The sequence below is a fragment of the Mus caroli genome, unplaced genomic scaffold, assembly GCF_978045245.1.
Source record: "Mus caroli unplaced genomic scaffold, Mus_caroli_1 scaffold_2, whole genome shotgun sequence".
In the NCBI taxonomy this organism is placed as follows: domain Eukaryota; kingdom Metazoa; phylum Chordata; class Mammalia; order Rodentia; family Muridae; genus Mus; species Mus caroli.
The window spans coordinates 114,809,984-114,827,068 of record NW_028227257.1 but is presented as its reverse complement, the minus strand read 5'-3'; the positions used below and the strand labels follow the sequence as shown (position 1 = coordinate 114,827,068).

The window sequence follows — 17,085 nt, the reverse complement described above, 5'->3', positions numbered from 1 at the left end:
TGAAGTACTACTAACGATTCATCTATATAGTTGGCAATTCTCAGAAGTTGATGAAGGTTTATAGTCATCTGTCTTAGGGTTTGCAATGCTGTGAAGAGACAGCATGATCGTGGCAACTCTTGTAAAAGAAAACGTTTAATTGAGGCTGTCTTACAGGTTCAGAGATTTAGTCCATTATGATCATGGTGGGAAGCATGGTAGAGTACAGGTAGACATGGTGCTGGAGAAGGAGCTGAGAGTTCTACATCTGGATCCATAGGCAGCAGGAGACTATGTACCACACTGAGCATAGTTGGAGCATATATATGAGCTTGGAGCATATATATGAGCTTGGAGCATATATATGAGCTTTCAAAGTCCTACACAATGACACACTTCTTCCAACAAGACCACAGCTATGTCAACAGGCCACACCTCCTAATGATGCCACTCCCTGTGGGCCAAGTATTCCGATTCTTGAGTGGCTTTATCTACTCAAACCATCATCACATCAACTGTTAAGTCACCTGAAAAAAAAGGAGGAGAAGGAAATTATTATTATTTGGAGATTTTAATTAATATCACCAAATGTTAATTATCTCAAAAATACTCCTTTTCAAAACAGAAATCAGTAAACTAATAAACAAGCAAACAAACAAATAAATAAAAATTGACAAAACCCAAAACAAGCAACAAACACTAAATCCTGCCTTTAAACAATTCTCAAAGTTCCATGAAGTCTGGTGAAGACTAGGTTGGATGCTAACACACTAGACACTTCTGCCATGTGTCTTCTGGGTTAGAGGCGAGACAGAGGTTGTTCTTGGCCAGATTAATTTTGTTCTGAGTACTGTTACTCGTCACCCAGAGAGACCTCAGGTGCAAGGACTATACACTTTGTTTCATGATTATGAGATAACATTCTTAGAAGTATTTTGAGGTAAAATAGATGTTTTCATTTTAAATCATGTTTTGAATATTACTCTTAAATAAAGCAATATTTATATTTCACCTGAAAATTAGTATATACATTTCCTTCATCTTAAAGGGCATATGTACTGTAAGCTTTGATATCAGAATTTGGCATTAATCCTAATTTTGAGACTATTGGTTAGGAAGAAATAATGAAAGTAAAAAATTGAAATATGGGTCATTTTTTCCAATGAAATTAGTCCTGATTTCTACAAATAAGCTGGTACATTTTTTTTCCCCGCTCCTTTTTTTTTCGATGCTGTGTCAGGCCTGACTATCTGCCATTTGCGGTTTCTATGGCAACTCTTACTTTGGCTTAGAGAGGAGTAAAGATTTCAGATTATTTACATTTTCACATAAATATATATGTATATATATATATATATATATATTAAGAATACTTAACCAAATTTCATATTCATTTTCTTAAAAATAGAGATGTGAAAATAATTTTAGCTTTATAGAACATTTTTGAAATATTTTAGTGTCAAATATATATATATAACCTAGATGTCTTGCAAGTAGTTAAATACTTTCTGGGAAAGTGATGGAATTGATTGCCATGCAGGTGACAATGCCAGTGGGATAAATAGATCAATTGGTAAAAGATGTATTCACATCGCTGAACACTTTCATTAAATTACATGCTCCCACTGTTTTTGGTGTGTGTGCGTGCATGTATCTTGTATTTGGGATATTAAGAAAAGTAAACTTATTTTCTCTGTGTGTTGGAATTATGTGTGATTTATGTTATCCATCTGTCTATCTATCTATCTATCTATCTATCTATCTATCTATCTATCTATCTATCTATCTATCTTTGTCTAGTCATTATCATATAGCTCTTTCCTAACAAGATTCTGTGGTCATGTATTGCAACTACTACTTCTTCCTCTCCTCCTCCTCCTCCTCCAATTCTTCTTTAAAGATTTATTCATTTTACTTCACGAGTATGAATATTTTGCCTGCAGGAATATATGTGTACCACATGCATGGCTGGTGCCTGTCGAGGACTAAAGGGGTTGTTAGATCTTCTGAAACTGGAGTTATGGATGGCTATAAACCATGTGGGTGGGTGCTTACCTGGTCCTGTGTAAGGGAAAAACGGTGTTCTTCATCCCTAACCCATATTTCCTACCTCTGTAATCTCTTTCTAGTATTCATCACTTAACACTACTGTTATGACATGTTCACATTTAAACCCTAGGGAAAACCTTTAGGGATTGATATGAAGCTTGAGCAGTTTATATCTTCACTTTTAATATTTCAGTGTTTTTACCCCATACTTTGCCCAAATTGACTTGATATATAGACATACATAAGTATAGATAGGTATGTTTGTGGTAGATTAATCTTAGGTTGTCTTTCCATTCCAAAAAAATTTGATACTGTATCTATTATTTTATACAGAGTAGAATTTTATACATTGATTTCTAGTGTTTATTAAGATTTAAATGTGTTTTGTTTTTATTTTGAGGTGGACTTTCTGACAGGTTATTTTTAGTATGAGGGAAGGTATGGGTATGTTTGTTTATTTTATTTAATTTTTAGTTAATTAAAGTGATTTCCACAGAACATCCTTCAATTTGGCCAGCGATTACTTTGTGTTAGATAAAAGTTGCATTCATTCATTCATTCATTCATGTATTCATTCAGCGTTTTAAGTTAATGAAGAATATGAAACCTCATCAAAAAAGTTATCAGTGCATTTGATCATCTTAATTGTTAAAATGATGGACGTAACTATGTTTCCAATATAAAATTGTTACAATGTAGGTGCATTTAAACTTCTTTTGAAAATGTTCATTTTTTTAAAAATTAAATCACATGTTAATTAATTTATTTTGTGTGTGCGTGGGGGCGGAGTGCATAGAATCATTCTGGAAAAATACAGCTTTAAGCTACACATTATATGCAGCAGAGAAAAAGTTAGCCTTTGTACCTAAGGCACTACAGCAGGGTAATCGTGCAACCACAAACAGTGGCATGTTTGGAAAAGTATGGAGACTCTGAGTTCCTTCTTCAAAGCAAAATGAGGAAGCTCTGACCCTCAGTCAAAGGGAACAATGACTACCCAAATTCAGGTTCCAAGAATTTCTATTCTATTAAGAAAATCCAGGGATCCACCCCATAATCAGCCTCCAAACCCTGACACCATTGCATACACTAGCAAGCGTTTGCTGACAGGACCCTGATATAGCTGTCTCTTGTGAGACTATGCCGGGGCCTAGCAAACACAGAAGTGGATTCTCACAGTCAGCTATTGGATGGATCACAGGGCCCCCAATGGAGAAGCTAGAGAAAGTACCCAAGGAGCTGAAGGGATCTGCAACCCTATAGGTGGAACAACAATATGAACTAACCAGTATCCCGGAGCTCATGTCTCTAGCTGCATATGTATCAAAAGATGGCCTAGTGGACCATCACTGGAAAGAGAGGCCCATTGGACATGCAAACTTTATATGTCCCAGTACAGGGGAACGCCAGGGCCAAAAAGTGGGAGTGGGTGGGTAGGGGAGTGGGGGGAAGGGTATGGGGGACTTTTGGGATAGCATTGGAAATGTAAATGAGGAAAATACCAAATTTTATATATATATATATACATATATATATATATATATGTATATATATATATATATATATATATAAAGAAAAACCCATCCACATTTCTTCCTGTGACTTCTACTCACTGGCAGTGGTGCAAAGGAAGTTTAGCATTGCTGGAAGGGCAGAGATGCGGTGTTTGGATGGGTAGAGGGATATGGTGTTCGATCTGCTAACTCTTGTGTGTGCTTTTGCAGGTGGAGTTAGGTGGTAAATCTGTGTCAGTTTATTTCCCATACTATCTAGTCATTTCTCCTGAAGGTAGGGTAAGGCAGGAGAGCACAGCCTTGCTCTGTTGAGAGTCCCTCCCTCTGTCGCCACAGATTAGCTTTAGCCGCCCCGTTTCCATCTTTGCAGTGAATTTGTCTTTTGATGTCTCCATCAGGTGCGTAAATGTGTTCTTTTTGAAGTCTGTTTAGCAGACACAAGTCACAGACTACACGTGGCTCTCCTGTGTAAAAGACAGGGAGAAATTACCTTTCTATATTCTGTTTCTTTTCATTCTTTTTTTTTAATTTATTTTTTTCTTTTTTTTAACTTAAATAACCTATTTAAGATAGAAGAGATGGTATTATTGTCAGTGGCAGTCTGCCAACATGACCGTGTTAACTTGCCTCTCTTGTTGGCAATGTGCACCTAAGTCCATTACTTAGTTTCATTTCTTCTGACGTTTGTCCCAGCACCTCTTTACTCAGAGCAAGTACTTAGAGTTCTATTGAATCTGCACTGAAAGCAACAGGAGGCCCGTGCAATCTAACTTGAAAAGAGGCATCTCAGCAAATCTAACAGACAGCGACAGAGATGAGATCCCACCAGGCAAGAGTGAATTTGGGATTGGTGCTTCCTTCTCCACTGTCTTTTGAATGGGGAAGTTGGGTTGTCTTCAAAAATATAGGGGACCTTAGGTTTCCCAGTTGACCTGTGGAAGATTCTGCCCACCCACGCACATGTACAGCCGGCTAGCACTTCCTTTCCATACACTTTGATAATTTATAGATACAGATGTGTTTGATCAAAACCCCCTCTAATTTTCTCCCCTAACTCCTCCTAATCCCTCACTTTTTCCTCCCAATTCTATTAGCTATTTTTAAAGCACACCGAGTTCACCTAGTGTTCCTGCATGTGCCTGGGTGGAGGGAAAGCTACTGGAAGCATGAGTAGTCTCTCAGAGTCCTCATTCCTGAAGAAAAGGACTCTCTGTCCCACAGCAGCCTACAGTGGCCAAAAGCTTTTTCAGTTGTGGTGGGGCTTCTTAATTCCCACTACCCACCATTCACGCTGGTCCTTGATCTAGCTTGATCTTAATGTAGGTCTTTGCGTACACTCACAGATGTTGTGAGTTCACATGTAACATTAAGTTCTTGCGCCCCTGGCCCCAGTTGTTTAGGATTGTTGTATCATGTCGGTAGTGTTCCCGTTTTGGGTTCATAGCTGAACTTTGCTCTTTCTTTATGAATTACATTTCCATATTTCTGTGACTACCAGCTTACAAGTTAACCATGCCTTCAGATAAAAGGCACAGGACAGTGGAGGCTAGGGGGAAGGAAATGATCACAGCAGCCCTAGCCCATCTTTGGCAAAGATCTGGTTCCTATTCAGCAATACCAGGCACACCTCAGACGACCCTTTCCTACTGTGTACCGACGTAGGTATGACCTCTCGCTTCTGTTGCGAACCTGTGAGTTTCTTAGCTATCCTTGTTTATTCGGTGTGCGTCCGCATTCTGTCCTGCCGCTGGGGTGTGTCAGTGCCGCTGGAGAGCCAACAAGCATGTAGTTTGTGGTCCACGTTTTGCCCCATTGCAGGGCTGGATGTTTGGGAGATGTTTTTACCCTGCAGGTTTCCACCGCTGGGTGCTGGGCTTTAGAGAAGCACCGAGGCAACCAACACTCAGGGGCGGGCGGGGGGTGGGTTCCCCAAGCTCCTGGGAACTAGTTGGGAACAAAGTGTCTGGGGTCCATGGGCCCCTGAGGGACTGGAGGCTCCCAAACTCCTGGATATATAGGCACCGGTGGCCGGGTGCAGTTGGGAACAAGCTGGGATCCTGCAAGGTGAGGACAAGGACAAGCCTGGTAGGAGTGGGGACTTCAGTTTAGTTCATCAGCAAAAGTCCTTAGCTTAGCGAAGATTGTCTGGGAGTACAGAGAGGCCTTTTGTGGGTGACTTTGGCAGCAGCTCCGTAGTCAAAAGCTTTCTCTGTGCTTCCCACAGTGGTTTTTTGATGAAACAGACAGTCGATGTTTATCCATACCGTTTATTGACTGTTCATCATGGAATATGGGTGCATACCAACCTCTCAGGGCAGACCAGAGATTAAACACCATTGGCAGGGAAAATGTCTGGGAAGGGAAACTTATTGGCTAAACCCTCAGGGTCTCTAGATACCTCATTAGCAAGGAGAACTCTGTTTTGGGCTATGTGACTACAGGTCACTTTTTCTTATGTGGAAAATGTGTCACGTGTTCCAGGCCAGGAACGTAGTAGGGAGCAGGGAGTAGGCGGGTGCCTGGGCGCTGGGGACTCTGAACCAATTCAATTGTACCAAGTTTCCTGGGAAGATCCATTATTCCACACTTCAGCATCTGAATTCTATCAAATCGTTTGTAACCAGCTCAATGTATGTACTTTTTTCATTTAGGTTACTTTCTAAGACTCTGTTTTCTGAACTGAACCTAAGCGAGGACCATTCTCCAGGCTATGCACTCTTCACTGATTCATGCATTGAAAACAAAGGATGAAGAAAAACTTGGTCTTCATGATACTATGTTTGATCTCTTAGAAAATAAGCATGATTATCTAAACATTTATAATACATGGTCTGTACATTTTTTTGAAAAAGCTTTTCATTTAAATAAGAGATATGGTGTATGAAGATTTTGTTGTGAGTTAAATGTTTTAGAAGTCCTTTCAGATCCACTACAAATTGTAAAATTAGGAGGTCATATATCCATTTAATAGATGGAGAAACTGATGTGATTTTCCCGAAGTCTAGGAGGTGAGAAATAAAAACATCAACTGCAGTTCTTTTGTTATTCTAGAACTAAAGACTGTCTATTACATTATCATGACAAGAATACTTGATTCTTGAACTTGCATTCCTAGAATTCTATTTAAAATTCTTTTCATTCAAGATTTACTGTTTACCTCGTAGCAAAAACAATTTTATTAATGGTGTCTCCTTAAAAAAGCATTCTGTAGTGAAATTCCTTATGCGATATCTAGAATGGTTCCTTCTTTTCACTTTATGCTTGACATGGGAAAAATGTGTTCCATGGGATCACAGCCATATATGTATCTGAGGCTAGACTACCTAATTGTATCTACCTCTTCTGCCTCCCACGGCATGCAGTGAAAACTGAAGTGAAAACTAAGCATGTAAATTTTTATTAGGGGCTGCATATTTTCTACAGAGGAATATTTGACATAATCCTTACATCTCACTTTGAAAGTAAGAAAGTATGAAAGGATACGGACATAATTTCATCAGAAAGTCTATTATTTAATTCTTTTTTGTGGCTGTGTAGTTCTAGCTGTCCTGATCTCACTATGTAGACCTGTCTATTACGCAAACTCCCTATGTAGCCTGTCCTTCAAACTCACAGAGATCCACCTGCTTCTTTGAGTACTGGGATTAAAGGTCTGTACCATCATACTGGCTCGTTACTTTTTGAAAAAGATTTTTTTTTCTGTTTTTTTTTTAAATTGAAAATGATTTTTCATACAGTATATTTATTTACATTTGCACTCTTGTAACTCCTCACAGATTCACGCCACTGCCCCTCTTACCCAAATTTACCCCCTCTCTTTCTCCCTCATTAGTAAACAAAAGGCATCTAAAAATAATAACATAAAATAAGATAAACTGAAATAAGACCAAACAATCAGAAGAAAAGGAATCAAAGCATAAGAAATACATATAGACACAGAGATACATACGCTTGTAGATGCAGGAATCCTGTAAAATCTCAAAACCAGAAACCATATTATATATGCAAAAGACCTGTAAGGTAAGAAAAAAATGCCCTGTAAAGTATTATGAGAAAAAGAACCCCCAGTACATGCCACTGCGTTAATTTTGTATTGCTCATCTGCTCCTGAGCATGGGGCTGGCCAGCCCTTAAAAGTGGTTTGTATACTCGGTTTGATCCCATTGGAGAAAACAAGTTATTCGTTTGCAATCGGTTATCAATCAGAAATACTTTATGCATTGAGAAGGAGGGTTGTGTCCTCTTCCGCTCTCAGTGCTGGAAAGTCATAATGGCTTATGTAGGTTTTGTGCAAGCCTTGTGTAGGCCCTGTGCATGTTTCCACGGTCTCTGTTTTATTGGATTTAGTAGGTTGTTCTCTAGTTTCATCTATTAACTAACAAATACCATAATTGTTTTTATGGCTAAACAAAACTCTACTGTGTGTAGATATAACATTTTCTTTATACTTACCTTTGTTGACAGGGAGTTGGTTCCATAATTGGACTGTGGTGAATAAGTTTCTCTGTGTGGACACTGGCAGAGTCTTAGAGTATGCACCAGGACTAACATAGATGCTGGTTCTTCCTTCCTTCCTTCCTTCCTTCCTTCCTTCCTTCCTTCCTTCCTTCCTTCCTTCCTTCCTTCCTTCCTTCCCTTCCTTCCCTCCCCTCCCTCCCTCCCTCCCTCCCTCCCTCCCTCCCTCCCTCCCTCCCTCCCTCCCTCCCTCCCTCCCTCCTTCCTTCCTTCCTTCCTTCCTTCCTTCTGTTCCATTTCATTTCCAGACAAGGTTTCTCTATGTAGCTCTGTGTGTCCTAAAATTCTCTCTGTAGACCAGGCAGGCCTTGAACTCCCTGAGATCCACCTACCTCTGCCTGCCAAGTGCTGGGATTAAAGGCATGTGCCTTTAATTGTGCTACTAAGTCTAGTTTACTTTCTTCTTTTAAGAACTGAACCCAATACCTCATATACTCTAAGCAAACATTCTTACCACCGAGCTGTACTCTTATCTGTGAAACACCATTTTACAATAACTTTAGAATCATGGAGAATGTACAAACAAGGCAAAGAGATTTCCTTTCCATGACTTGCCCAGCTTCCCCCAGCACGAAGTTCCTACATAACCGTGACACACCTTGTCAAAACCAAGAAAATATTACCAGGAATAATACTGTTAAACAACTCCTACAAGATTTTACAGTTTATTTATGAATATTTTTTTTTTCTGATCACGGATCCAGTTGAGATGGCACACTGAGTTGGATGCTGTGCATCATTAGCCTTCTTCGTCTCCGGCAGTTCCACGGGCCCACTTTCATTTACTCACTAAAGCCAGTTCACCTCCTTGTCAGGAGTGGGGCTCAAACTGCTTCCCTATGTGTCATTTGGAAATCGTTGTAAGAGAGCCTTTCTTCTCCTGCTTTTTCTAGTTAGTTATTTCATGGCAGAGTCATTTATATTGGTTTTATTCCTTGGGTTATGAGTGCACTGTGTTACCTACATTGTTCCAACTTTGGCCACTGACATTTTTCTGGTAGTTGTTGACTTCTCTTCATTTTTTTTCTGGTGTGAGGGATTAAATCCTGGCCTTCGAGCATCGTACCCAGATGATCTACCACAAAGCTGTAACCTCGGCCTGGCTATTCATATATTTATTAATATTTTCAGTTCCTTTCTTTCTGAACTAAATGGTGTTCCAGGTTCATCTTGGAGCTCTACCATTCCCATCCTAGAATTCACCCTTTTTTCTAAGATATTAGGTTTTTAATATGACCAATTATTGGACTGATTGGGATGCTGGGGCTGGAAGGGTGGCTTAGAACATACCAACTGGTTATTCAATACTGAATAGTCCTTCCTGAAAACATACATACAATTAACTTTTACATACTGAGCAGGTTCTGTTTACATATGTATATGCTACATATAAATATTATATTATATATTGTACATATACAAATGTATAAAATAACGGATTTTTTTAAAAAAGAAGCCATTATTAGGTATGGGGAAGGTTTTGGAGGGAAGAAAAGGAAAGCAAATTGATGATGTAATTATGTTATAATTTCAAAAATACTTTTAAAAGACAGTCTTTCCTGTTCGTGCAGCCATCTGAGTTCCTAGGATTCATTCATCCCTTTCTTCTATAGGCACCTGTACATAGGTAGCAGGCACACGCTCACATCCACATACATAAGCATAAAGAATATCAATTTACATTGTGATGGTGTATCCTTAAATGAAATAAAAAAGACAACCCAGTGGAGACAAGCTGCCTTGCCTTTCTTCTTCCCTTTTACTGTATCTGTGAACATTTGGGATACGATAGGCTACTGGCCATGCAAGTCCAATTATGAAATCGAAGGTAAAGAGCCTACTGCTCTCAGGCTCAGTTCCCTAGATTCAGATGGTCATCTCACTTGAATATGGGATGCTAGACACAGCACTGTGCCCTGCTAATTTTTATCTTTCATGAGTTATATTTTTCTAAACCTTTGAGAGTATACATTTTATTAGTGATCTAGAAAAAATGATTACATATTCCTTAGTTTGAGTAAAGAAAAGTACATCATTATTGCAAGGATTTCATCACCTCTTTAAACCTGTTGTACTGATCACTTAAACATGTATAATAAATATAATTTTAAAAGGAATAAGATTTGATGAATAGATGTTTATTCTAAAGATTCACATTTATGGGGTACTAAGATTTGAACTTGGGATTTTGCCATGCTAAGCACTCATTCCAGTACTGAGCTACATCTATGGTCTTTGTTTGTTTATGGGAAGCCCAAGTTATTCTAAAGCCTGGGCATATACATGACTTAATTTCTTAATTAAATAGTTTGCTTTAAGCAAATTAAAAAAAAATCAACCACTGTAATTTTCAACCATCAAAAGCTTATTTTGTCAATAATTTTATTTGTCTTATCTATATGAATCTCCTAAGGGTTAGAATTTATAATCTAATGTAAGGTGGATTAACAAAACGGATATATCTTTAACATCTTTTTTTCACAACACATTAATGAATGAGTCAAAGTAGTCATTAGGAATTTACCACATCCTTCTAGAATATTCTTCCTCCACTATAGTATATGCAACGTGTTGTCTTTTTCTATACCTACTGCCTTATGTTTATTTCAAGAGTCCAATGGTTTCTCTGCATGTAACAAATGCATTTGTACTCATTTTACTCTTTGAAAATAGAATCTTATGTAACGTTGAAACACAGTTTCCTTTTTTTTTTTTTTAGGAAAAAATAAGAGGATATCAACAGGCTGAAGGAATACTTTCAGAAGCATAGACTCTTCGGAGGATCCTGCAGTTCATGAGATCTCAAGGTGAGGTGTCACCACTCCTATCCTCGCGCTTTCAAACACAGCATGGAACTATGTCATTGTCCGAGGTTATGATTGCTAAAGTGTAACTGGGAAAGCAAAACGTTCTTATTTAAAATGCATATAAATCTTTTTATTTTATGTACATTTGGGGGTTTGCTTGAAAAATGTCTTTGTGAGGGTGTCAGAAACCCTGGAACTGTATTCAGATATGAGCTGCCTTGTGGGTTCTGGGTATTGAACCTGGGTCCTCTGGAAAAACAGCCAATGCTCTTAACCACTGGGCCATCTCTCCAGCTCCTAAAGTATATATTTTAAACATCTTTAGGATTCTTGAGAGTTTATACATACCAGAATTGTAGTATTTAGTTCCATTAGGGGTGATATTTTTTTAAAAAAATATTTTACTAGAGAATATTCCTACGTACAGTTGCTCTCGTGTTTAGAAGATAGCACCAACTGCATGAAAATGAATACGAGGCATGTCTATACAGTTTACTTCTTATGTGTTATAGAATTAGATTGATAGCTAGGCACGGCAACGGTGTGCATTCAATCCAAGAACTTGGGAAGCAGAGGCCGGTGGCTCTCCGTGAGTCCAGCCTGCTGTGCATACCCATGCCAGGCTAACCAGAGTCATATAGTGAGAGCTAGTTTCACAAACCCTGCACTTCAGGTTCAGAGAACTTTATAAGAGAGAAGGTGGAAAGATTGTAAAAGTGAGAGAACCAAGCATCTCCTGTGAGACAGACTTCTGAATAAAAGAAAAAAGGTGGAAGAGGCATTATAGAGGCAGTAGAGGGAGGGATCGTGAGGAGGAGCTGGTGATAAATGTGATCAAGATACGTTGTATGACAGTCTCAAAGCAGTGTGTGTGTGTGTGCATGTGTATATTGATGTGTGTAAGCTCATGTGTGAATACATGCGTGTATGTGTGCACATGTATGTGTGTGTGTGTATGTGTGTGTATGCATGTGTATGTGTTATCTATATAGTGAATTCATTCTCTGCCTTTAAAAAAAAAAGTCTATACCCAGGAGAGGAGATACAGAGACAAAGTTTGGAGCAGAAACTGAAGGAAAGGTGACTGTCCCACCTGGGGATCCATCCCGTATACAGTTACCAAACACAGACACTATCGTGGATGCCAACAAGACATCAGTTGCTTACTGACTGGAGCCTGATATAGCTGTCTCCTGAGAGGTTCTGCCAGTGCCTGACAAATACAGAAGTGGAGGCTCACAGCCATCCATTGGACTGAGCACTGGGTTCCCAATGGAGGATCTAGAGAAAGGTCCCAAGGAGCTAAAGGTGTTTGCAGCCCCATAGGAGGAACAACAATATGAACTAACCATTACCCCCAGAGCTCCCAGGGACTAAACCACTAACCAAAGAGTATACAAAGGAGGGACTCAAGGCCTCAGCCACATATGTAGCAGAGGATGGTCTTGTGGGATATCAATGAGAGGAGAGGTTATTGACCTTGTGAAGGCTTAATGCCCCAGTGTAGGGGAATGCCAGGACAGGGGAGTGGGAGTGGTGGGTTAGTGAGCAGCGGGAGGGGGGATAGGATAGGGGATTTCAGAGGGGAAACTAGGAAAGGGTATAAAATTTGAAATGTAAATAAAGAAAAATCTAATAAAAATATTTATTTTGTTAGAAAAATTTGACATCTATAAAATGGTGATTCCTTTGAATGCTACAGAGTATCTTGGGTATCATTTCTACCACATAAGACTTGTAAAGGAAACAAGCTCTTACACAGTAGGCAATTTCTTCCTTGTTGAGATTGTGAGGCCAATTTTCATAGACTGTAATTTTAAGTAAAAAGTACTTAAGTAAAAAGGTTTTTATTTTCATTTGCTCAAGCTTGTCTGCTGTCTGATTTTTCTTGTTCATCTAAAAGTTAATTCGTTTACTTAGGATTTACCATATGCAAATCAATGAATTAAATCTTTAGTTATTTGAAAATGTGTGGGATATGGTCTCTGTTGTCAGTGGTCATCACCAATGAATACATTACCCTGGGCTAATTTCATTATGAATTTAATACATGATTTAAAAGAAAAGCTAGATTATAAGAGAGTATGTAATGAAATCTAAAGCCAATTGGGAACTATCTGGAGATTACTCATGTTTGACATCATATCTTCATTAGCCCCAAACTCCCAGGTTTTTGTACCAATGAGAACCATGGTCTATTTCAGTCTATACTCATGGGATTGTTTTACAAGATGAAAGTAGCTCTTTAAGCAGAGCAAATATAAGAATTCAGAGATTTTGAGGAAGAGAAGGCACTTCGGTGCAATTACAAATTGAGTGCTGTGGAAAATAGTTATGCAAACATATCTGAATGTAACAGAGGTGGCCCCACCACCTCCCTCAGTTACCTTATTTGCGTCAACTTTATTTCCCTCACTAGAGACTCAGATCATTTCCCAGTGACTGAGAAGGGCTAACGAGGTTCCCTGGTGTGGGGTGTTAAGAGCTCCTGAGGGATCTTATACAGATCCCAAATGAGTGGGTAGTGCACTCAAAGCATGCACTGGAGTTTCTCAAGGAAAGGTTTTGTTTGTTTGTTTTAACACTAAAGCAATGGAATAACTGAAAACGTTACATTTTGCAAAGCTGAAGGGAGTCCCCGGTGTGCTTGGTGTGCTTGTGCCTTCAAAGTCTGTAACCTAGCATGCGGAGGCAGATGCACGTGGGTCTCTGTAAATTTGGGATCAATGTGGTCTACACCTAAAGTTCCAGGTCAGCCAGAACACCAGAGAGACCCAGTCTCAACGAACAAACAAAACGGAAATTTAAAAGATCAATAAAAACACCCCACACTTAGGTCCATCATTAACAAATTAGTCTAATTCATCAATATAACAATTGTGTTTGTGCCTGCAAGTGGAGAAAGAACAGTGGACAACACATACCAATATGCTCAACACTGTAGAAATGACATGCTAGTGGCAGATAAGGTAAGAAGTGATGTAGTTCTGTGTTATGTTTGACGGTATGAATGTTACCAAGAGAAATTAAGGAAGGATTCGGGGTAAAAGTTCAGGTGGGAATCTTTAGGAAGCCCCAGCAACTTAGCACTGCCCAATTTACACAAGAGACAGATATGATTCTCCTCCTGTTCACATAGAACAATTGTGATAAGTTTCAGCACTTGCTAGTAAATTCTTAAAATATTACCCGATGAGATGAATTTGTTCATGTGACCCACATACATATCTTCCTCAATTTTGCAAGGAGAATATTATATTATTTTTAAAAGGATAACATACTCTGTACCTATATTTTAACATTTCATTATCTGTAATAAAATGCAATTGAATTCAGATTTACCTGTTCAGTTATTAAAAATGTAAAGCTAATAACTATTTGACTTGGCATAAATGACCATTTCTGGCTACCACCAATTAAGTTGCCAGGTTCTCCTTCATGATAATCTGGTTGGGATTTTCCTACGTGAGTGTGGAGATGTGTAAGACCCAGGTGTTCCTTCCCATTTTTCATATCCTATCTTAGCTATTGACATCCCCAACGTTGTTCAGACTGAACTAAACTAGACACAAAGGAAAAGCTTAGCATTTTTTTTATATGTAGAAAAATTATGCCAATTTTACTTCATTTCAAGTCAATATGGCCATATAGCTACTCAAATAAATAAAGCAGAGAGGGATTACAAATTCCCAAGACTGTGCCCGGTGTGACACACTTTTGGTCCACTTGCTTCTCATGGAAGGCTAGTAAATGCAGAGAGTGGACTCTGCAAAGGCTGGAAGGCCAGGCTGGTGATAAAGTCACAGGCAGCACAAGTTCCTGGATATCCTCACCTATTAGTGAATTCTAGGCCATCCTGAGTGGGCTACTGTACAGAGGGAGTTTGCGTCAGAATAATGGAAACAACAACAGTGCTAACAATAAGCAAAGAGCCAAACCTCTTAGTACAATTCCCATAGTCTTTCTAAATATTCGTATACTGGCGGTCCTAGCATATCAATGGAGGAAACAGAGCCCCCAGCATGCCAGTAGGGAAAGGATGGCAGCAGAGTGAGGTGAAGTTTGTTTGGTTTCTGTCTGAATTAAACTGTAGCAGATAGTGTTTATTCCACGATATAGGGAGAACTAACGGCTGGCTCTAGCTGACCACCAAGGCCACGTCTATCTGTGTTGAGAAAGCCAAAAGTAAAAGAAAGGAGATACTGTGCAAGACAGAGAACTGTTAGAACCTTAGAAAGAAACCAAAGGTTTCTTGTGCAATATCAGAGACCATAGATTTATTTCAAACCAAAGGGGACCTTTTCCCCACATTCATTTATTCAAGCATACCTAGGACATGTCTTTGCCAAAGCAAATGGGTTCACTTCAATTCATTTGATTTCATCTTCCCCAAAGTACACTTGACAAATATGCTTGCTATCCAAGGAACTCTTTTTTTCAAACATGTAGGATGTATGTAACTCCCTGGAGACTCGTGCTTCCTCTCACAAACCAGCCCTGCATGCAAACAGCTCAATCTGGTGTCAGCGGTGTGTTCCTGCTCCTCGCTCTCTTTCTCTTCTCTATTCATATCTGTTCTCTGCGATTATCCAAATGATTTCTTATACTTCTGTGACTCTGATACAGATTTGACGTAATCTATGGCTCTTGATCTCGCCACCGTGACCACCGTTGATAGGACTCTGTGCATTATGGGATGTTTAACATCACTTCCTACCACCCGACACTAGGACTCCACTGTACAATGTTTTTGAACAATGGCCATTGCCTCACTGAACCAAAATAACCCATATCTGAAAATCACCAACCAGGCTTGACTTCAAATCTAGGACCCCAAAGATGTATCTACATCAACCAGAAAAGCTCTCGCTGCCTCTAAAGTATTACCTCAGTTAAAATGCCTGGCTTCTGTTTAAGTGAACAATACTGTGTTTGACCACTTGAATTTTTAAGTTTTTTCCTAATTTTGTATTTATAATGTGTACTATAAAATAGTAAGTATGAACATACATTTTTTTTTTATAGACGTAGTGAACATCTGATGCCTTTGGTCTTCCCATATTCTCTCTCAGGCAGGTTGGGACTTGGCATGTACACTAACTGCTTGCTCTCCATTGTTCTCTCACTTGTTCTTCTTACACAGGACATATGACCTTGAAGCCACACTCCATGACTCTGCTCTACCCTTTCACCCTCTCGAAAGAGCCACAGGATCAAACCATACCACCATGCTGACTCTTCCTTCTAATCTGACTTTAGTCACTGAGTGGTATCCAGTAATACTTCCCTGCTGACTGCAGCCAGACACTGCCAGGATTGTCACCCTACTCAAGTTACAGATCTCCCCCCTTCACTCTCAGGGCACCTACTATTTTAACGAGAAAATTGAGGTCATTGTGTGGAAACGACTTGTGAATCCTTGCAATTTCTTCTCTATAAACAGTCTTATTTTCCTCCAATCTCAAAGCAGGATCAGTTTTTCCTGCTATTCAGGCAGGCCCTGTGTTTGACTTTATCCCTTTTCCCCAGGCTGAGACCTTTTGGCATCTATTATCTGCTGTTTGTCCTTTAGCTTCAACCTTGTCTTCATTGCTGATTCTGTCTCTTTCTGCCTACTCTGCTCTGTAGACTTCTATCCAAACACAAACAAACTGATCACTCTCTCCCTCACCGCCAGGAGATTCAATCTCTCTCCTTTCTAACACTCTGAAACTCACAAGCAGAGGTCTCCATTCATCCCCTCATCTCTGAGAGTCACCCAGTCCCCGGCAGGAGGCCATCTGATATCTAACCCCTTTTAACAGAGCATGCTCTCTAAAGGCCCATCTGACCTGCATCCTTTATCTTGCCCAGCTTTCTCAGAGGCATTTGACAGTGTTAACTACATTTTTCTTTCATTCTCTAGGCTGTTTTTTTTTTTTTCTCTTCTTCTCTTTCTCATACTTCTTATGGATCTTTTTGTAAGAGGTCTGTATCCTAGCTTCCCGTTTGTCATTTTTCTTTGAGAAAGTTTTGAATCACAAACCCAAACACTAGTAGATAGCTACAGGTCAAATTTTTGAGCCTAATTAGCTAACTGAAAACAATAAACACTAGAAGATGGATCAAAACCACATCCTCCAAAATACTTAGTATTTACTCCTGCTTTGAATGACCGTGCTCCTGGGAGATTGTTCCTCAGACCCCACATGCTGCTTGACTGAGCTAAGCCATTCTTTTTT

At 39.3% G+C, this 17,085-nt stretch overlaps 1 protein-coding gene across 1 annotated transcript in view; it reads left to right on the top strand.

The window, feature by feature from the left end:
• Csrnp3 (cysteine and serine rich nuclear protein 3) overlaps positions 1-17,085 on the top strand; it is a 184,101-nt gene that overhangs the window by 21,733 nt on the left and 145,283 nt on the right. Inside the window, exon 3 of the mRNA XM_021155449.3 lies at positions 10,777-10,864. Coding sequence (XP_021011108.1) covers positions 10,852-10,864 — 13 coding nt within the window. The 5' untranslated portion in view covers positions 10,777-10,851. The remainder of the gene's footprint in view (positions 1-10,776; positions 10,865-17,085) is intronic.